The 23,287-nt window shown below is 33.3% G+C and overlaps 1 protein-coding gene across 1 annotated transcript in view; it reads right to left on the bottom strand.

The window, feature by feature from the left end:
- Positions 1-10,693: 10,693 nt before the first annotated feature.
- HGF (hepatocyte growth factor) overlaps positions 10,694-23,287 on the bottom strand; it is a 74,340-nt gene continuing 61,746 nt past the window's right edge. Inside the window, exons 15-19 of the mRNA XM_035020459.1 lie at positions 21,158-21,232; positions 20,174-20,320; positions 19,287-19,393; positions 19,017-19,162; positions 10,694-12,020 (exon numbers count right to left, since the gene is read on the bottom strand). Of these exons, the coding sequence (XP_034876350.1) occupies positions 11,844-12,020; positions 19,017-19,162; positions 19,287-19,393; positions 20,174-20,320; positions 21,158-21,232 (652 nt within the window). The 3' untranslated portion in view covers positions 10,694-11,843. The remainder of the gene's footprint in view (positions 12,021-19,016; positions 19,163-19,286; positions 19,394-20,173; positions 20,321-21,157; positions 21,233-23,287) is intronic.

The raw sequence follows: 23,287 nt of genomic DNA on the forward strand, positions 1-23,287 counted from the left end.
CACTGGACTATGGTGGGCTTTTTATTATGTTTTTAGACATGTAAATGTCCTGAGAATGCTCATGATATTCCAAGGTACATAGAGACAGAGTTTAAAGATTCAAACTGATGAATGAAGGTGGCTGAGGAATATATAGATCATGTGTATAATATCAGGAACTGTAAGTACTATTTAATAAGCTTTTAATCCCAATGTGTAACCCTATATTTGGGAAACTTAGAGCTAGAGTTTCAAAGTCACAGGTTGCCCAACCACATTTGGTTGATTTGAGGAATTGTAAGTAATTTTAGTCTGCAACAGAACCAATCTTCTAAAGCTGCTTTAAAAAATAGAATCCAATCCTCTCTGGGTCAGGAGCTCTTGCAGATTCCTTAGTTGGTTAGCCCCAGCAGGTTTATTTCCCACAGGTTGGGAAGGATGGTCCTACTGTCATTCCATTTTTGCAAGAAAATTAATCCCCCAGCTTGTCCGTAGAAGACTTCTTCCCAGTCAGGGATGGGGTGGGTTCACAAACTGCCCTGGGGAAGGAAGCCAAGTGACATCCACCTTGGCTCACTCCTTATGGAGGAGTCTGCTAGATCTCTACCTGGGATTGGCTCTCTCTACCAGACCTTTGTCCACATCCCTTTAGGCTCTAAAGTAAATTGGACCTCACTTTTGCTTGAGCAGCATTTTAAGTTGTTTTTTTGTTTTTTTTTTTTAGTATTCTTTTATAATTCTTTTTAAGTACTGCAGTTCTTTTGAGGTTTTGACTCTTATGTTCTTTATATTTATGATCTCAGTTTAAAACTAAGTAAATAATAAAATCAAGGTGTTGAATTAAAAAAAGGAGGAGATTTTGTTTCCAGGACTGGCTCTGCCTCTGGCTGTGTGACCATGAACAAGTCATTTCACTATTTTTCCCCCTCTGTAAATCAAAGAGGTGGTTTTTAGCATGTCTTTGCAACTGTCAAAGTCTCTGATTCCATGTAATATAATGCAAAAAATAAATATGTAAATCATATTTTTTCTGGGACTGCAGTGGCCCTACATAAAAGTTTATAACGGCCTTTGAAGGTGTTTCCTTCTTTCATAAAACATCCTCTGCTACCTACAATAAAGGGCAGGCACCATTACTTCTTTTCTTTGCTTCAGAATAAATTCTGGGCTTTGTTGCCCCCATATGGGCCCCCTTCAAATTCTTACTGTACTACATGTGTCTCTAAGGTTCTTACTATTTCTATCTCACAAGCCTGTTGCTTTTTTTTGTCAATAGCTATACCCCCCTCTCCCATCGAAGATATAGAAGCCTCCCCTTCTAAACTAGCCCCCTTACCTTCCTAACCTTCAATTCTATAGTAATTAACATTACAAGTAACCATACCTTAGCCAGTCATATTTGAAGGTGAGGAGGCCATGGTCCTTTAGTTGATGCCTCACAGAACTCTGGGCCAGGCATACTTGAAAAACAGTTTGACCTCTGAATAGCTTCTTGCTCATATCCTGCACAGATGATGGCAACGTTTTCTTGTTTAAGTAAGAATTTCCCCTTTTCCCCTACTTTTTAGGAAAATAATTAAATTAAATGTTCATTCAACAGAATGGAAGGAAAGGGTCAAGCCAATTTAATATTAAAAATATGCCCCAAGTGCGTTCTTATTACAAATTATTTGAACACTTCCTTTTCTCTAAAATGGATATAGTTATAAAATTTGCCTATGTAACACTGTAATGATGATTAAATTAGATAAAACAGCCTGGCAAATAGAAGCACTGAATAAGCATTATGTATTATTATTAGATCTTCAAATATAATTAAAAACTTACGATGATAAAACATCAGTCTTGAGCTAGCAAAAGAAACCTTTATAATTTCATCTCAAAAAATTGCTAGTGTTCTCACCATTTGAGAAGTTTTATTATTTTCTTGATAATAAATGTATAAACCTCTCTGAATCTACTAAGAGTGTCATAAGATTCTTGGGAATGTGAGGAAGAAGGGGCAGGATTTAAAAGATTAGGAACCTGGAAAAATTGAACAAAGAAAGGGGAAGATAAAAGAAAAGTAACTCTAAACTTAAACAATTAGTAATGCAATGATGGAAGTGTTCAAAACATAGAAAAATAATATTCACATTGGCAGGATTTAAGACTACAACAATATAGAGGATTAAGGAAAGATGAGCCAAAAGCGCAACCAAATATTGCTGTATGTCCCAGAAGCTCTTTGCACTTCTCAGTTACCACTTTCCCGTTCTTGTTTTGTGCTTGTCTCCCACACTTGTCTGTATCTATAATGAGGGTAGGGACCAAATTTTATTCACTACTACATTTCCAGTGCCTAACACAGTCATAGTAAATGATTGATAAATATTTGCTCACAGAAAACAAAAGTGTATGACAAAAGCTGGTAGAATCCACCTCCCCAACACTACCATGAAAAGAATTTGAAGATGTTACTATTTCAATAGTAAATAAAATTTAGAGATTGTATATGTCATTATATTTTGGAATTGAACAGAGGGGGGAAAAAAAGAAACTTGCAAGCAGATAATTACCGGTACACTCATGTAACAAATATTTACCATATAGGGCTTAGCCAATACTGAAGATAAATGTGTGAAGAATTTAGACCTAACCCATGTTCTCATGGAGTTATGGTCTAACAGGAGAGAGTGTATATATATATGGAAATATCAATTTGATTAACTGAGGTAAGTGCTCTGAAATAGAAGTGTATCATACTTTCAGATGTGCAGTGTGTAACTGGGTCAGGAGCGTAGGTGGGGGGACAATTGGTGACATTTAAGCTGAAGGATGAAATAGGTATTAGTCAGCTTGGGGAGGAGGTAATTCCAGGCAGAAAGAATAGCAGATGCAAAGGCTTCGAGGAAGGAAAGAGCTTAACCTAGTCTTAGGATGGAAGGAGTCTGAAATAGCTAGAATGTAGTGAGCAAAAGGAAAAGAGGTGGTGGATGAGTTGAACAGTCAAGGACAGGCCATATAGGTATCGGTAGGCCGCTGAGAAATCACTGAAGGATTTTAAGCACTAGAATGACACAGCTCTATTTTAAAACATGTACTTTAGAAACTGGATAGAGAACGGTTTGGAGTATATATGAAGAAATGTTTTGTTATTATTGTAGTAATGAAGGCAAAAGAGAATTGTGGCTTGGGTCAGGGTGGAGCCCCTGGAGATGAAGACATGTGAATGATGCAGCATATATTCAGGAAATAAAATCCATCTCTTGGAGTTTGTTTGGATATAGACAGGGAGACACAAAATAGGTAAAATCTAACTTTCTGGACTCTGGTTTGAGTAAACCAGATTAACGTGCCTTTTATGGAGGAGAAGATTGAAGGGAGGGAAGGGATTGGTGTTTAGTTTTGGATACATTCGGTTTAGACGGTGACAGCACATCTAAGCAGTTATGTCAAGTAGACAGTTAAGCTCTTGCCTTTGTACCTCCATCCAGTACTTCAGTTCTTCCCTGTTTAGCTGCCGTGCCGAAGTTCCAGCCAAGTTCACCTCTAAGTTTTAGCAATGAAAAGATGCTGAAGCCCTCAAAGCTGAGAAGAGTGTTGTAATGCATTAGAGAGTGACATTAATACAGAGAAAGCTTTGTTTTTCCTTGTTACTTTGGATCACAGTTAAGATATAATTGATGGAGGCAGCAAATAAAAAAGGAACGGAGAAAATGAGAGAATAAAAATGGGACATTGACTGTGAATGCCAATGATCTATGCTCAGACTCTATGTTTGTTTATTTTAGGATGACTCATTACACTTAGTGATTACGAGTGGATCTGGGAAATGCAGATAGTTATGACTAAGAAGGAAAGAGGCTAATAAAGAATAATGCTTTAGATCTTTCTGTTGACTTTACTTCTGGGTACATGTAAAGACACCCAGAAAATTTCCCCCAGCTCCCCTCCAGGTTTTCTTTTTCCCTTCCTTTTCCTCTTTTCATTATCTTCTCTCTTGTAACTTTTACTCATCTTTTTCCTCCTTAGCTCTCCCATTTCCAACTGGAAATTTCAGCTTACAAGGGGACATTATGGGGGCTAGTAACATGGGAAAATATTGCACTTTTTGTCTTTTTTTTTTTTTTTTTTTTAGTTTTGGGTGGGTAAGATAGTATCACCTTCATATTTTTGTGTCATCAACTTTGTTTTCATGTCAATAATATCTTTTAAGTCTTTTTTTTTTTAGATTTTATCCGACAGAGAGAGCAAGAGAGTACACGCAGGGGGAGCAGTAGAGGGAGAGGGAGAAGCAGACTCCCTGCTGAGCAGAGAGCCCAACACGGGGCTCAGTGCCAGGACCCTGGGATCATGATCTGAGCCGAAGGCAGATGCTTAACCATTTGAGCCACCCAGGCGCCCCTTATGTTAATAATATTATATGAGAGGTCAAATAGATGGAATACACATGTCAGGAAAAATATGCCTCAACTCTTCCTAAGTGTCTGAATTTTACTCAAACTGAGTATAAAAAAGCAAAAATTTGCCAAAGGCAAGATTGCTGGTAGATTTTTTTTTTTAGAAAAGAAAAATCATTGTAGATTATAAAAGACAATAGAAATCTTATAGTTACCACTGACTCCAATTCAGAAAATAAATAAGTAAATCAAGTTTTCCTAGACAGTATTTAGCAGATCTGTTGTGCTAAACATGTAACTATTGTCTACATAATTTTAAGGGGGTTCTGTAGTATAGCAGATTTAAAGAATATGCCATACCATGCTCTCTCATGGAGCTTCAAAATACACACGATCATCCAAAGGTCCTTGAAAACTCTGCAACAAAGTGACCTGTATAAAGTATCCCAGCATCTCTAAAAGTTTATTCAAGTCCCATTTTGTTTTCATTACAGCTTTAAAGTGTCCTGCAGAACAGTGTTCCATGAGAGACCAGTTTGGGTAAAGCTTACCTAAGTCATTGAAGAAATATTTCCATTTTAAGAAATATACATAGTAAGAGCCTCCATGAGTTCATGAACGAGAAGGTTCTGCTTTGTACCTAAACTATCTGACTGAAACATCAATCTTATTTTCCTCAAATTCTTACTCTCTTAACCTGAAGGACCTGAGCATTTCCTCTCAGAATAACTCTTTAAACAAAGTGCAGCTTTTCCTTTCTCCTCTAAAGATCCTTGATCACTTTTATCATTCCATAGTGTCAAATTTTCATTATTTTTCTTTTATAAGCTATAAAGTCTTTGTCTTAGGGTATAGTCCTGTATTCTAAATTATCACTGCATTTGAATTTTAGCCACTTAAAAAAATCAGAGTCCTGAAAACTGGACAATATCTTTGTAAAGCTTCAAAAACATATGAAAAAAATATGAAAATTCATCTGCCTTTTCCCCACTTCATTTCATTGCACCATGTTCCCCAAGTTGATTTCTCTCAGTTAAGAAAATTCATCAGATAAAAACCTTTTGCTAATTGAGTAACAATATTGTGAAACTTCTCGATGCACATCAGATGGCATATTTGCACATATGTAATGAGTAGACCATTGTTGCCTCAGAATAATTTTGCAGTAATTGATAATGATCCTTTCCCCCTCAGTGTTATGACATCAGTGCTTTGTGGAAAAACTCAGATGGGAAAACATTCACAGACATAATCAAAACTGTATCAGGCTATATGAAGTAAACATCTGAATCCATTAGCAAGCTACAATTTAGTTCTCCATTTTTATTTTTAATAACTGCATTTACAAATATGAAGGCATAAACTCTTCAGAGTGAATAACTCCTCTCTTTTCCAGCTGCATGCCCCAATGTATGAAATACAATAGACCATTGAAAAATAGTCCCACTTACTAATTCAAATCTAAATAATGTAATTAAATATTAAACCCTAAAATTCTTAAACCTTGCTGAGAGTTGCCTAATTTTAACAAAAATTGCATTTCTCTGTGTAATACTGGTAAACCTTCAAAAAGAGGGTAGATTATAGAATATTAATAATTATGAAATATTTATAGGGTATCATTACAGGTGAAGCACTGTGCAAAGTAAAGAATATACAAATATTAATAGCAAGACAGTGCTGATGTCTCTGAGCAGCTCAAACTGAGTGGAGGCAGTTTGCACATTAAAAACAAAGCAGAATAAAACAAAACAAAATAAATCTCATGCAGTCATAGGCAGACTCTGATAACAAGTGGAAGGAACAATCAGCAAACCCAGCCTAGAGCTAAAGAAGTAATGACTTCTAGATAAAAGATGTTGACGATGGATTCACAAGGGAAATTATGTGACATTTGAAGGTTGGGGGTATTAAAGAGAAGCCTGGTATTCACAGGGACTGTTTGAACACAGGCATGAAGTTTATTCTTTTTTAAAGATTTTATTTATTTATCGGGGGGGGGTGGGCACAAGCAGGGGGAGGAGTAGGTAGAGGGAGAGGAAGGCTCCCCACTGAGCAAGGAGCTCACTGGGGGACCCGATCCCAGGATCCTGGGATCATGACTTGAGCCAAAGGCAGAGGCTTAACTGACTGAGCCACCCAGGTATCCCATGGCATGACGTTTAAAAGTGAAGACATTTACAATGTGAAATAAAATAATGAAAATAAAGTGATAGGTGTTCATTGAGAGAAATAAGGGCCCAAAGTCAGTTTGGAATTAGCTAATATGTCAGATTGATAGGTTTTGTTTTATTTTGATGTTGTTCTCTACCTTTTTAAAAAGCATAAAATAATATGTATAATCTATACTCACACACTTCTTTTGAATTGTTTCCTTTGCCCATTATTTTCTGTCTTGCTTAGATGTGCTTCAGGCAATAACATATTCTTCATAGGACTGTAAACTTTAACCAAATTACTACAAACAATCTTTTAAATTTCACTCTCCTAAGCAACACATGCAACTGAGATATTTATAAATATAAGGAACCAGATAGATAGATAAACAGCTAGATATAGACTGTGTAGAATAAGACTTTTAATCTGGATTTTACATGAAAGGGTTGCAATTTGGTAAAATGACATAGAAAGCACTTTTAGGGTTGTATAGATTAAGGATGGGGCCTGTGTCGGAAAATAATGAAATAGAATAGCAATGAACCTTCTGGACTAAAACATTGAGGAAAGGCAAACTAAGATGATTCTATTCAGGACATTGACAAATGGCATAATGGACAAAAATATTGTCCAAGTTTTATTTATTAGACCCCAGATATTTACCTAGCTTGCTCTTTCACGCCTGTTCAAATACCACCTCTTAGAGAAGCTGTCCTGGAGTATTCTACTTAAAATAGCTGAATATAGGTTTAGAATGGAATGGAGTTCTTAAAAAGGAGAAAAAAAATAAAAATTTAGAAAAACCAGCAATATATGTATTGGAAATATTCTTTGATACTACTACCAGAAATACTGCTACCAGAACTGAATAAATGCATATATTCTGCTTAGATAATAATCGTTAGGAAGATCAGATACTATCAGGGGCTCTAGAGTTAGATATATTAGTCATCACTTGAGATAGGTATCTATGCCAAAAATTAACTTTTGGCAAGAGACAATATAACTTGAAATAATCAATAGTGTTACAGAGCTCTGTTTGGTTAGATTAATTGATCATTTTTTCTTCCAAACTTGCTTTCCATTTGAATTAGGTGAGTCTGTTGGACTCATATTTATTCTGAATTTAATGCATATTTTAAAACGTATATTGAGTGATTAATTGATTAATTGGATCATTTACAATTACTTTTGTCATATATAGTGATATAGTAAAGGAATTTAGATGATCCTTCATGACAATGTTTTATATTATTTATATTAGCAAGTTATATCACAGTACCATTCTAGCAAATATGAAAATGACTAAATAATTGTATATTATGGTGGGAGAAATCAAAGTGTGTAGAGATTAATGGTTTAGTGAAGACCACTGATAATGCCATGGATAGAAGTTGGAAAAAAAGGGCGCCTGGGTGGCTCAGTCGGTTAAGCGACTGCCTTCGGCTCAGGTCATGATCCTGGAGTCCCGGGATCGAGTCCCGCATCGGGCTCCCTGCTCGGCGGGGAGTCTGCTTCTCCCTCTCACCCTCCTCCCTCTCGTGCTGTCTCTTATTCTCTCTCAAATAAATAAATAAAAATCTTTAAAAAAAAAAAAAAGAAGTTGGAAAAAAAGAATGATTATTTGTCTTAGTTCTAGTATTTCTTGCAACAAAGTATACGTAATTTCTGTCAGTGAGATCATTGTTGTTTTCTGCATTAAGCCCTAGAGCAGATTTAAACATGTCTGTATAGATAATTATAATAAGAGAAAGGAAGCATTTTGATAAAATATTTTATTATTATTAATAATAATAATATAATCATGGTTATAAAAATAGCAACTTTATTACCTACAGAAACTTTATATACAAGTCATAACCACAGTGTTCCCTTTTTGGGTAAGCATCCAGCTATACCACTAAACAGGCAGCTTATCAATTTCCTATTTACACCAAGACAAACAGTCATAACATCCATAGTATTCCATTTTCAGTTTCCTAAAGACAGAAACTTTCTGTGCAAATGGAAATGAACCTACTTAAAATTACACTGTCAAGATTTTTGTGACCAGAAAATTTTAACTTTTTTTTGTATTAGTAAATTCTTAGTACGAAACTCAGTTGAACATTGAAAGAGAACTTCTTTTTGAACTTTATTGTGAAAAGTATTTCCACAAAGACTATGTCTTTTTATTCAAGTTAACTTTATCATTCAAATGAGTTTGTCTATAAATACAGGATATAATTAAAAGTTATCTTTGGAACCTTAGTAAATCAATTGAAAGTTTTTTTTTAGTATGAGAGTTTATTAAAACTCTTTACCTCATGATTTCTATATTGCAATACCAGTCTTTCTTTTAAAAAAGAAAGAAAATATTTAGAAACAACAAAATGTCTGACAACAATTTCTCACTTCTTGACAGTGCTTTTTTTTTTTTTTCCAAGAGAATGTTGTGGCTATAACATTCACTTTGTACAGTACCATTGGTACCAACAAGAAATATTCACAGGAATAAGTGAAATACAATTTTGCTATCACATGCCATTATTGTTATTTTTCTTGCCTTCCAGTGTCTCATGTTTCCCATAGTTTGAAACACTTAGATAGCAAGCAAGAGCCTGTTAATACTAGAGATTGACTCAATATAAACCATTTTACTGAGGACCTGCCCACAGCAAATAGGTAAAACTCATTACATATTTTACAATAAAATTAAAGAAGTATACAAAAGGACTATCATCCCTTCTGCACGGCAGAGGCATTATGACAAATATTTTAATTTTACATTACTATTCCTGGCAGACATAAGAAAATGTCCACAATTACAACAGCACATAACCATTATTCAAACAGCCCAAACAAAAATAACATTGAAAACTTCTAATTTAAAAGATCTTTTTGTCCATTACTCAAAATACAATCGATTTTGGCTAAGTTGGATTTTTCATTTTTTGATTGAATAAGAAAAGAATGCCCAGGAAATAGTATCTTTCGCCAGAGAAAAATGACATGATTATTCATTGTCCTACCACCTAAAATCACATGGATCTTGTTCATCTTGCTTTTATCGTCAATTCTACTGATCTCCCCTTATTACAAAGGGAACTTCTCAAAGCTAGGACTGCTTTGTGCACCATGTCTGATGTTTTATTGGTGGTATGTTTTCACACTTTAATGAAATGGAAAACACTGAGTTCAAAATATCTAAAAAGTTAGCTGCACCTTGTATCTAGGTAATCCCTATCTCTCTTTCCATGGAAATTTAGAGGAAAAGACAAGAAAGGAAATCTTAAAGTGTGAGTATTTAGACATATTAGAATTTCATAAATATTTTACAAACATCAATATAGGATTTGATCAAATTTTGCCAGTTCATCAAGAAAAAACTGAAAAACTATTTAATTTTGGGACAATACACCTTTGAAATTCCTAGTGTTTTGATTAAAATGATATATCCCATAAGGAAAGAAAAATACAAAGAAGATGATGTGGACTGACAACTTTTCGGATCTCTCTTTGCTTTCACTGTTTCTTGATACCAGAACATATCTTTTTACAATATGTTCAATTTGTATGGCACAATTTGGATAGATATTTCTGGGTTTGCATAGGTATTTCTGGATTTGCTGTCCTGTACTCTGTGGACTAAGCTTTCAAGTAAATTTAAGAGCATTTTACTCAAGATTGAACTGTGTCCTATGAAGCTTTGAGAGCATTGTTTGGATCTCTGGCCTTAATTGATGTCAGTCAAGAGAAACAAATTAGAGAAATGGGGATACTGGTTTGGAATCACTCAAATAATTATTTTTAAATTTGTACAGGGTGATTTTGTGAAAATTCACAGCCTATCCTATTAGAACTTTGTGTCTCATTTCTTGACAGATCCAGGGTTTTTAGTTAATCATGCCAAATACAATAATAAATATGATAATTTGGTATTATGAGACAGAATACAAAATTTGAATAGATATTCCCCCATGGCATTTGAAAGATTTATGTAAATGAAATAAGATAAAATGAAGATATTTTCACAAAATATTTCATTCTGCAGATATAAGTCCCCTTTAAAACATAATTGAATTCAGAGTTTAGACAAGCTAGTTCCTTTCATTTCCATTTTTTTTTTTTTTCCTTTACTTGAGTAAAGTCTCATTAGGCGAAAAAACTTTCAGGTTGAGAAAGGTATCCTGATGTTTTTTTCTTCAACATATACTTTAATTCATAGTTTGATGAAAGTCCATTTACAAATCTTTGGGGACATATGGAAATTTTCCTCTGAAATAATTTTTAAAAATTTAAAGACGATGACCTCAAGCCAATCACAGCAGCAAGTCTTAGAATTAACCTACTTAAATAATTTTTTAAGCTTCAATTGGACAGTTACGTAAGAATAATAAAGAAAATACTTCAGGAAAGTAGATCTAAAAGTATCTTACATAAATAAGGTCCCTAAATTTGAAGGAAAGAAATAATACTAATACACATATTACCCTCTTCCCTTTAAGAATTAGAAACTACAAGATGACTAGGATGATAAATATATTTAAACACCTAGATTTGGTGTTACTTAACTTTGTGGGTCATGACCACACCTTAAATGTCAACCAGTAGAGGTCATCTGCAGATTACATACAGAGAATGAGCTGGTCACTTCTATCTTGCACCTTTCCTTAAAATTTCTACTGGTCTTTAAAATTTTCTATTTTTCTCTTAAGGAAAAACTACAGGTACACACTTTCAGAATATTTAGAGGTTACATTAGATATACCATGATTTGAACTCTAGTGCATGCACATGTGTACCAAGGTCTGCATAGATGGGCACATAATTTTGTAGAAAGGATGTAGACCAGTATTAGAGGATACACAGTGAGGAGGAATGAATGAAATATAATGTATGGTATATGAAAGGTAATATAATTTAATACAGAGTTACAACTTAAGGACAAAGGCATAAATTGTCTTTGTGAGGTTAAAATAATGTTTAACTTATGGTTTATTCATAAACTAACTTTGGAAAGCAGCGTAGAGATTAGTTGAACTTTTCCATTAAATCTTTTATCATCCAGCAATTATACCTTTGCAGTTTTTAATCCATTCAAGTATCTTCAGGAGATATGTTACTACACTTGCATGTACCTTAATTCACTTCAACATTTACAAAATAACACTGACAAACAAAACAACAGAAAACACCCATAAATATTAATGAGTATCTTAACAAACATGACACTCAAGTAGTTGTCTTAGGATTGCTTTAAGTGACATTTTAATTCCATGTTCTCTGAAATCTTCAGGTAAAAGAGAATTCTATTGATGGAAGATTCAGACACAGTTACATCAGCTACGACTGTGGTATCTTATACGTTAATATAATTTTGTGTATCCATTTTGCATAATATGCTACTCGGACAAAAATGCCAGGACGATTTGGAATGGCACATCCACGACCAGGAACAATGACACCAAGAACCATTCTCATTTTATGTTGTTCACAAACAAGTGGGCCACCATAATCTCCCTAGGAAGAAGACATGCAACAGTAACAACAACAACAAAAGTATTATTTTAGAAACAAAGTTAATAATTCATTAATATTTCCTATACAGATTTATATCTCAAATATGCACATATACAAGAAAAGACAATAGATGCAACTGAGATATGAAGACATAAATAGATGTACTAGGCCAGTGGTCATCTTTCTATTGAATTACCCAAGTCAGACTGAGAGAAGTACAAACGTTAAAAGTGTTCTATCATGTGGAGTATTCATTTAAGAATGAAGTGTCTAGGGGCACCTGGGCGGCTCTTGATTTCAGCTCAGGTTGTGATCTCAGGGTCATGGGATCAAGCCCCACGTCAGGCTCCACACTCATCATGGAGTAGGCTTGTCCCTCTCCCTCTGCTCATCCCCCTGCTTGCACACTCTCTCTCTCAAATAAATAAATTAATTAATTATTTAAAATATATTTAAAAAGAATGACTTGTCTTATACAACATATTCACTCATCTTTTAAAATGGTTTTCGTCTTTGTTGAATACAGATTAATTAACACAAAACAACTGATAGCTATTTAGAAGGTAGACTTTATATTTACTTTTATTTTCTTCTGATGTTCAAAATATGTTCAATATAGAAAATTTAGAAAATGTAAAAAATACAAGAACTTTTGTGCTTTACCTATAATCATAGAGTTTTAATGATTAAAATGCTTAAAATTTCCCTTATTTCTAAAGCTTTTTACTTTCCTTCCTTCAATCTTGTCCCCAGAAAGATTTTAGAAAATTAAATACACATCATAATTGATAAAATAATTCTATTTACTGTTTGGAAATTATGTTCTGGGGCATAAAAAAAGAATATTCCTGCATTTACTGTTGTATTTGTAGTTAATATAGTTATATTTATATATTTTTTATATCTCATACCCCCCTTTGTAGAAGGTAGCCTCTAATTTCATGGCATTTTTTATATGGTTACCCTGTTTTATCATCAGACACAGATAGATGATAGATGAATAGATTGATAGATTGATATGTGTGTATATTCTTATAAACATGTATATATTAATGCATATTATTATATATAATTATTACAAATATGCTGCATCATTTTCATGCACTATGTAGCCTTCTAAGATTGCAATGACTGGCTTTTGGCATCCTTGTGTGAAGAAGAGTGTTTGAAACTACCTTAATTTTCTCTTAATAGTGATATGATGAGTTAAAATGAAACTATTAAGGAATTTAGTTCTGTAACAGGTGTAAAGAAGAGCACTATCAGCATTGTGTGATGGGGAATATCAAGATGGGGGTGAAGCAGGAGATAAAACAGTAGGGAAAATAGGTTATTCTAAGAGGCATATAAACTATGCCACATGAGTTAATAAATCTGATTTTTTAAAAATGCACCAGTGATTACTGATACAAACTCCTCATCAAAGCAATTCACTTTGGCAGACTTTCACCAAATGTGATCCTATTGCTATTATACAAACATTTGGGAGGTTTTCTTCAAATGTTTAGATTTCAGTGGCTTCAGGGATTATATTACCTTGTTTTAAATATAAGTGATATTAAAAAAAATTCTGGAGGATAAATGCATTTTTGAGAAATGGTAGAATCAACTTAAAATTGTCCTTCAATATGGATAAAATTAACAAATATATGATAATGTAATAAATAATTCAATGCTAAAGTTAGGAATCTAACAATGTATAAATGATAAATCAGATCACAGGCAATTCCTCATGAGCGGTGGTTGAAGCATTTTTAGTAATGGCAGTAGGGCTGGATAAGTGCATAGATTCTTAAGTGATCTTGAAGATTGGGTTGAGCTCAAAACTTTGTGTTTTAAAGGACTCTTAGTGTAAGTAGGTAGCTAAGTAAGAAATAAATAAATAGTAAATAAATAAATAAATTTCTCTTTCTCCTAGCAGATTTTCAGCTCTAATAATGAACAAAGTAATACTATTTACTAGGAAAACATCAAATTTGAAAGTGGTTATAAACGCATAACCTGTTTCTAACTATATCATTTTAAAGCAGTTGTTTAAACTCTTTTACTTATGAAACATATTTTTTCAGGAATAGTATCTCAGACCAATATATATAGCACATGCATGGAAAAAATATTTATGCCCCATATTTATTTTCCTACATGTCAAAAGATATTTCACTATTTATTGAACTCATTCCATGCCTTACCTCACATAGTATTCCCCAACTCCAAAGCTCCTAGGCTTGGAGACTGTGTCTCTTATATTCAAAATACATCTAAACACTCCAATCAAAAGACATAAGGTGACAGAATGGATAAAAAAGCATGACCCATGTTTATGCTGCTTAGAAGAGAATCATTTCAGACCTAAAGACATATGCAGATTGGACGTAAAGGGATGGAAAAACATTTATCATGCAAATGGAGGTGAAAAGAAAGCCAGGGGTAGCGATACTTATACAAAATAGACTTTAAAACAAAGACTGTAACAAGAGATGAAGAAGGACACTATATAATCATACAGGGAATAATCCAGCAAGAAGATATAACAATTGTAAATATTTATGTACCCAACATGGGAGCACCCTAATACATAAAGCAGCTAATAACAAACACAAAGGAAGTAATTGATAATATGCAATAATAGTAGGAAAACTTTAAGACCCCACTTACATCAATGGATAAATCATCCAAACAGAAAATCAAAAAAGAAACAGTGACTTTGAATGATACAATGGACCAGATGGATTTTACAGATATATTCAGAACATTCCATCCTAAAACAGCAGAATACACATTCTTTTCAATTACACATGTGACATTCTCCAGAATAGATCACATTTAAGGCCACAAGACAAGTCTCAATAAATTCAAAAAGATCAAAGTTGTACCATGCATGTTTTCCAACTGCAACACTATGAAACTGGAAATCAACCACAAGAAAAAATCTGGAAAGACCACAGATATATTTAGGTTAAATAACATGCTACTAAACAATGAATGGGTCAACCAAGAAATCAAAGAGAAAATAAAAAAATACATGGAGACTGAATATGAAAACCCAATGGTCTAAAATCTTTGGGATGCAACAAAAGCTATTCTAAAAGGGAAATCTATAGCCATATAAATACCTCACAAAAAGAAAAATCTCAAATAAACAACCTAATCTTACACCTAAAGGAGCTATAAAAAGAATAAACAAAACCCCAACCCATGGAATAATAAAGATTAGAACAGAAATAAACAAAAGAAACTAAACACACACACACAAAACAATAGAACAGATCAATGAAACTAGAAGCTGGCTCTTCGAAAAGATGAACACAATTAATAAACCTTTAGCCAGACTCATCATAGAGAGAGAGACAGAGAGACAGAGAGACAGACAGAGAAAGATAGAAAGAGGAATCAAATAAAATCAGAAATGAAGAGGAGAAATAACATCTGACACTACAGAAATACAAACAATTATAAGAGAATATTATGAAAAATTATATGCCAACAAATTAGACAACCTAGAAAAAATGGATAAATTCCTAGGAATATATAACTTCCCAAAATTGAATCAGGAAGAAATAGAAAATTTGAAAACAGACCAATTACCACCAATGAAATTAAATCAGTAGTAAAAAAAAAAAAAAAAAAAAAACTCCAACAAATAAAAGTCCAGGAGCAGAAGACTTCACAGGTGAATCCTACCAAAGATTTAAAAAAGAATTAATACTGATTTTCAAACAATTCCAACAAATAGAAGAGGAAGAAAAGCTTTCAAATTCATTCTATGAAGTCAGCATTACCTTGATATCAAAATCAGATAAAGACACTACAGAAAAAGAGAAATATAGGCCAATATCTCTGATGAACATAGATGCAGAAATCCTCAGCAAAATATTAGCAAACCAAATCCAACAATACATTTAAAAATCATTCACCATGACCAACTGAGATTTACTCCTAGGATATAAGGGTGTTTCAATATTTGCAAATCAATCAACATGATACATCATATGAACAAGAGAATGGATAAAAACCATATGATTATTTCAATAGATATAGAGAAAACATTTGACAAAGTACAACATCTATTCATGATAAAAACCCTCAACAAAGTGGGTTTGGAGGGAACCTACCTCAACATCATATAGGCCATCTATGAAGAATCCATAGCTAATGTCATCCTCAATGGGGAAAAACTGAGAGCTTTTCCTATATTGTCAGGAACGAGACAGGGATGTCCACTCTCACCAATGTTATTTAAAATAGTACTGGAAATCCTAGCTACAGCAATCAGACACCAAAAAGAAAACAAAGGCATCCGAGGAAGAAATCAAACTTACACTATTTGCAGATGACATGATACTCTAAATAGAAAACCCTAAAGAGTCCACCAAAAAACTACTAGAACTGAAAAATGAATTCAGTGAGGTCACAGGATACAAAATCAATGTATGGAAATCTATTGCATTTCCATATACAAATTATGAAGTAGTAGAAAGAGAAATTAAGAAAACAATCCCATTTACAATTGCACCAAATATAGTAAAAGGAATAAACTTAACCAATGTAGTGAAAGACCTGTGTTCTGAAAACTATAAAACAATGATGAAAGAAATTGAAGATGACCCAGAGAAATGGAAAGATAGTCCATGTTTACAGACTGAGAGAACAAATATTGTTAAAATGTCCATGCTACACAGAGCAATCTATAGATTTAATGCAATCTCTATCAAAATATCAACAGCATTTTTTCACAGAACTAGAAAAAACAACCCTAAAATTTGTATGGAACCACAAAACACCCTGAATAGCCAAAGCAATTGAAAGAGAAGAACAAAACTGGAGGTATCACAAACCTAGATTTTAAGATATACTAGAAAGCTGTCATAATCAAAACTGTATGGTACTGGCAAAAAATAGACACATAGATCAATGGAACAGAATAGAAAATCCAGAAATAAGCCCACAATTATATAGTCAATTAATCTTCAACAAAGGAGGAAAGGAGATGCAATGGGAAAAGTCTCTTCAACAAATGGTGTTGGGAAAACTGGATAACTACACGCAAAAGAATGAAACTGGACCACTTTCTTACATCATACACAAAAATAAATTCAAAATGGATTAAGGACATAAATGTGAGACTTGAAACCATAAAAATCATAGAAGAGAGCACAGACAGTAATTTCTCTGAAATAAGCCATAGCAATAATTTTTCCAGATATGTCTCTTGAGGTAAGGGAAACAAAAGCAAAAATAAACTACTGGGACTACATCAAACATCAAAATAAAAAGTTTCTGCACAGTGAAGGAAACAGTCAACAGTGAAGGAAACAGTCAACTAAAAGGCTATCTAATGAATGGGGGAAGATATTTGCAAATGACATATCTGATGAAGGGTTAACATCCGAAATATATAAAGCTTATATAAGTCAACACCCAAAAAATGAGTAATTTTCCAATTGAAAAATGGTCAAAAGATATGAACAAATATTTCTCCAAAAATACACAGATGGCCAACAGACACATGAAAAGATTCCCAACATCACTCATCATCAGGGAAATGCAAATCAAAAGCACAATGAGATATCATCTCATACCTGTTAGAATGACTAAAATTAAAAACACTAGAAACAGCAAGTATTGGCCAGGGTGTGGAAAAACAAGGAACCCTCTTGTGCTATTGATGAGAATGCAAACTGGTACAACTCCTGCAGAAGACAGTATGGAGTTTCCTCAAAAAATTAAAAATAGAGCTACTGTATAATCCAGTAATTCCACTACTGGGTATTCAACCAAGAAATATGAAAACACTAATTCGAAAAGATATGTCCCCTATGTTTACTACAGCATTACTTACAATAGCTAAATTATGGAAGCAGCTCAAGTGTCCATCAATAGATGAAAGGATAAAGATCTGATATATAGACACACACACACACACACACACACAGGAATATTACTCAGCCATAAAAAGAATGAAATCTTGCCATTTGCAGCAACACGGATGAATCTAGAGAGTATAATGCTAGTGAAATAAGTCAGTCAGAGAAAGACAAATACCATATGATTTCACTCATATGTGGAATTTGGGAAACAAAACAAAGAAAAAAAAGACAAACCAAAAAATTGGAATCTTAACAATAGAGAACATACTGACGGTTACCAGAGGGAAGGTGGGTGGGAGGATGGGCGAAATAAGTGAAGGGGATTAAGAGTACATGATGAGCATTGAGTAATGTATAGAATTTTTGAATCACTGTATTGTATAGCATAAACTGATATAACACTTTATGTTATCCACACTGGAATTAAAATTTTTAATAAAAATGTTCTCAACTTCAGAAATAATTTTAAAAGCACAAAATATGCATACAAATAAATAGATAAAATTTAAAATATAAAAAAATACATATAAAATAATGGTTTAACAGCTTGTCTATGTAAAATAGGGATTGGAATACTGCCAAGTTGAAAGAACAGTTGCCTAACAAATGAAAATGTTCAAGCTCTTAAAGTCACCAACTTCGACCTTTTGGTTTTTGAAAATAGAATTTGTTTAAACCACACACACACACACACACAACACACGCACTGGCTTAACCAAAAACACATTTAAAAGTTTAAAACCAGACATAGAGTTCATTTAGGGAGAATTTGGGAAGATCAGATAACTTTAGAAAACAGAAAAATGTAAGCTATTGTATCAAACTGCATACTGGATACTTTTAATTTGAACAGCTTTCCATTAGAGTTCTGGCTGTATTCATTTATTGCTTTTTTGAGACAAATATCATCATAGTTTGCTGACAATGAAACATGGATTTTCTTACTGTTTAGTTAAAATAAGTGTACAAGGATAATGAAGGGGGTTATCTTTCCTAATTTCTCTCTCTCAGAACAAGTTGGTAGACAATGATTTTTATTTGAGAAAAATGGACCAAAAAGAAACAAAAAAGAAATATAAGAAACTATGATATCTATTATATACTTATTTTTAAAAAATGTTCTTTTTACCTCACATGGTCCTGATACAATATTTTCAGCTCCAGCACATATTTCAGACTCATTCAGAGTCACCTTCCCTTGATGGTATAGGCTGCATTTCTCATTTCCCATAATATAGAGATGTGCTACTCGTAATAGACCATCAGAGGTGATGGCTAGAATGGGGTAAAAAATGTACAGTTAATGAGCACAGGATAAGCTGAGAAAAATAAGAGACAAATAGAATTGTTTTAAATAAAATAAGTATGATATTGCCTTATCATTTTAAAAATAGCTTACATCCAGTATAACCCCAGCCATAAACACTGCAAGTAGTTTTTTCAGGAATGGTGCATCCATAATTAGGTAAATCAATTGTACTAACAAAATCATCCAGGACAGCAGGCCTGAAAATAGAAAATACAATGGTAAATACCCTTGACTGAATTCAACACAAAATTAACAAATTAAAATTTAGTGTTAATTTTTAATATGAGATTAAGAGAGAATAAACAGTCTTGTTTCTTAAGAAAAGGGGAATGTCTTATTAGACATTCATACATATAATGTATGTAGTAGAGGTAGGAGTAGGTAGAGAGAAAGGAGTCACTTACTTGCTAATATTACCTGCTAAATGGTCACCGCTTTTTTTTTAATTTGTTATTTTACGTATTAAAGTTATCAAATGATCATTCACTAAGTTTTGGTTTTAGAGCAGGCTGATCAGGCTGTTGGTCAAACTTCATTTATTAATTTTTGAAAATTTTGAAGATGACTCTCTTTGTCTCTATGTACACACACACACATATATGACATGTGACATGATTTTTTTTTTGCTGCAGTATTTATTTATTTATTGACATGATTTTTTTTTTAAAGATTTTATTTATTTATTTGACAGAGAGAGACATTGAGAGAGGGAACACAAGCAGGGGGAGTAGGAGAGGGAGAAGCAGGCTTCCCACGGAGCAGGGAGCCCGACGTGGGGCTCGATCCCAGGACCCTGGGATCATGACCTGAGCTGAAGGCAGACACTTAACTAACTGAGGCACCCAGGCGCCCCAACATGTGACATATGCTTTTATAATAAATTAACCTAAAAGAGAGAGAATAGCCATATAGCTGAAGAAAAAGCTTCACTAATTCCATTGTAGGTTAAAAAGGCAAAACATTCTCAAGCAACTAACCTAGCAAGCTTCAGTAATACCAGATCTGATCCTTCAGGCCCATATACCAGCTGGGAAACATTTAGAACCTGTTTGCGTTTCTCATCACCTCTTCCGTGGACATCATGAATCCCAAGCCAAGCTTCATAATCTTTCAAGTCTTTGTTTCTGAGTAAAAAATTGAAATGTAAAATATAATTTTAAATTGGGTGATATTGTTCAAACATATTATTATTTTAGCTTATAAGGGCAGATAAATAACCTAAATTTAAAATTTGAATCAAAGTATAATAAAGAGAAACACGTTTGTTATCAGAGATTCTGAAAGCTACAAGCACACATAAGCAAAAAGAGCTTTTAAGAGCTATTTAAGAAAAAAAAAACCTTTTGATTATGCTTAAGAGTAAATCACATGTCAAAAATTCTCAGGTAAAGCACATTACATGAGTTATAATTTTCTTCAGATTTTCCTTCTTAGTTTTGTATATGTTTGGTTTATCAATGAGGATTGAAAATTTATACTAACAAAATCAATGACCCTGATGAGAATCAGGAAGTAAGCTTACAAATGCTGCCTCCTTAACTTTCCTTAGGCTAATTCTCATTAAAAATTATTCCCAGGATGATTTTGAGGCTGGATTTACATAAGAAAGGAGGAGTGAGATTTGAGATAAATTTGTTGATAATTCAGAAAAGAATTTCTATCTAGACATTGAGCATGCAAGGAAGAGGTTGAGGAAGAATTATTTACATAATTCTAGCAAAATTTCCCCTCAAATGAGAGTAATGCCAATTGTGGAAAGAAGTGAACAGAAGCAGTATCCAGTATATATGTCAATTAAGTCAAATTAAGCTTTGTGAGCTAAATCTGAAGAAAGAAATTAATTTGTTCATCCCTTGTTGGTGAATCTGTTAAATGAATACACATTCTAAGCCTAAAAGCTAAATGGAGGCCCTACATATTTTTAAGTGCTCAAAACAAATATTGGTTTCAGAAACACTTACCGAGAAGGGAAACATTGTCTTGCAGTAAGAATCCAACTTTCCTTTATCAATGATCCTCCACAGATATGTTTATTTCTATGAGAAAGAGGAAAGAGAAACAACATCTGTGTGAAAAGGGTGCCTACCAATTAATGCAAAACCTATGGCTCCATTTGTTAAAAAATAAATGCATTTGAGGGGAAAATATAGAAATTAACTAGAATAAAATGAGTAATCCTTTGGAAAGATATTTGATGATTGTAGCACTAGCATTTTTTTCATAATGTGATTACAATTTTAGGAAAATAACTTTATTTTTGTATAAGGAGCCCTGTCACTACACACCAACATCCATTGCCAACATACATGTTCACATGTGTGTGTCTTTATCCTTGGGAGAGCAAGTATGTACTACAAAAATAGAATTTTCAAATAAACAAAAAAAACCCACAAAAGAACAACAAAAACAACATAGACCTCTTTAAATTCAGTGTCTGATTGTAAAAATGCAAATTTGAGTTTTTACCTAAACCGTGAAAACTATCTGATGGTAGTAATATATATTTGTACACTCTTCCCTTCTTTCATTACCATTATTTCTTTTTGATACATTAGAACATCGCTGAGTTTGAGTAAATTTGTTCACCTTAAAACAAGCAATAGAACATTTCACTTATAAAATGAAAACAATTTTGTAAGACATCATCTAGGAAATTATAAAATATTTGTAGAGAATAAAAAACACTAGTACATTTATTTGATGATATCCTAAATCTGTAGATGCATTATTCTTTTGGCAGAGAAATGGAAAAAGCACAACTTTTCACAATTTACATTTCCAAAGAATACAGATGTTCAGTGCTTCAGAGGGTAATAGAAGAAGGTTCCCAGACTAAGACCACAATTATTTATGGCCTGTACCACAGAGGAAGATGAGAGTATATATTGAGTTTTAATTTCTGTTCCTCTCAGTATGTGTTTTGGAAGAATAACTCAACAGCTGTTTTTACTAAGGACTTGGATTTAAAAGAAAAATATATTTATCTAAAAGTTTATACTACTCTAATCTGATGAAAAAGAGTTTCACCTGCTTCTCTAAGGATGGAGACTTCCAAAGGAGTATTCTTATACATTATCCCATGGGTAATAATAAATTTAGAAGTATATGCCCCTTTTTTTCCTGGAGTTATGAGATTTGCAAAGAATCACTAATTCATTCGGATATGTGGATTCCTGAAACATTTTCTTTCATAAAGAAAATGAATCACTCTTACCCCAAAATTGGCAGCCTTTATTAAATCTTTTATATTTCATAATTGGCTGTAATATTCTGGTGAGTTTCACAACTCTGTTTCAGTACTACACATCTAGGACAGCTACACTAATTTGTAACATAAATATTTGTAAATTTTGATGGGTTACTCCTTGCAAGAAGGATATATTAAAAGAACTTTGGGCCATCTTCTACTTGGTATCTGAAGTTTTATGTATATTTATATCAAAGGATATAAACTCCATGCTTCCTAAGAAATTGGCTTATTCATAAAAGAACTTTGGTTTCAAGTTGTGTTTATTCTATTTTAATGTCACTGTGATTTAACTGTAGCAAAAGATGTACTTTCTTCCTCTACTCTAGGAAGTTAGAGGTAAAGGAACAAAAAGGGTCTCCAAAAAGAGGAGATATTTGAGTTAGTATTCGAAGAATGAGGATTTTCCAGGCACAGAATATGGAGGAAGAAAGCTACAACATTTAGTGGGAACAAGAGCTTAAACATTTGGAGGGAGAAACATGGGGTGTCTTAAGAACAAGGGAAAATGTGGCTAGAATTCAGGTGCATTTTGGGGTAGGTTGTATGATGAGGTTCCAATAGAGACAGATACAAAGATACTTTAACATTCTGATTACCATATGACATAATATATGTAGTATATAGGGAGTTGTAAGATCAGATTTTAAGTTAACTCCTATTTTCAATATTTAACTCTTCCAACATAATTACTAATCTTAGTTTTTTATGAGTATATTGTGCACAGTGATTTTACTGAGAACATATCTTTGATCCTTAAGAGCATTGAAAAATAGACATGTCAAGAATTTTTTTTATCCATACTGAATAGTATAATAGCAAGGCTACTCAACTTATCAATATA

Source organism: Mirounga leonina, unplaced genomic scaffold, assembly GCF_011800145.1.
Source record: "Mirounga leonina isolate KUSES-001 unplaced genomic scaffold, KU_Mleo_1.0 Mir_174, whole genome shotgun sequence".
NCBI classification, from domain to species: domain Eukaryota; kingdom Metazoa; phylum Chordata; class Mammalia; order Carnivora; family Phocidae; genus Mirounga; species Mirounga leonina.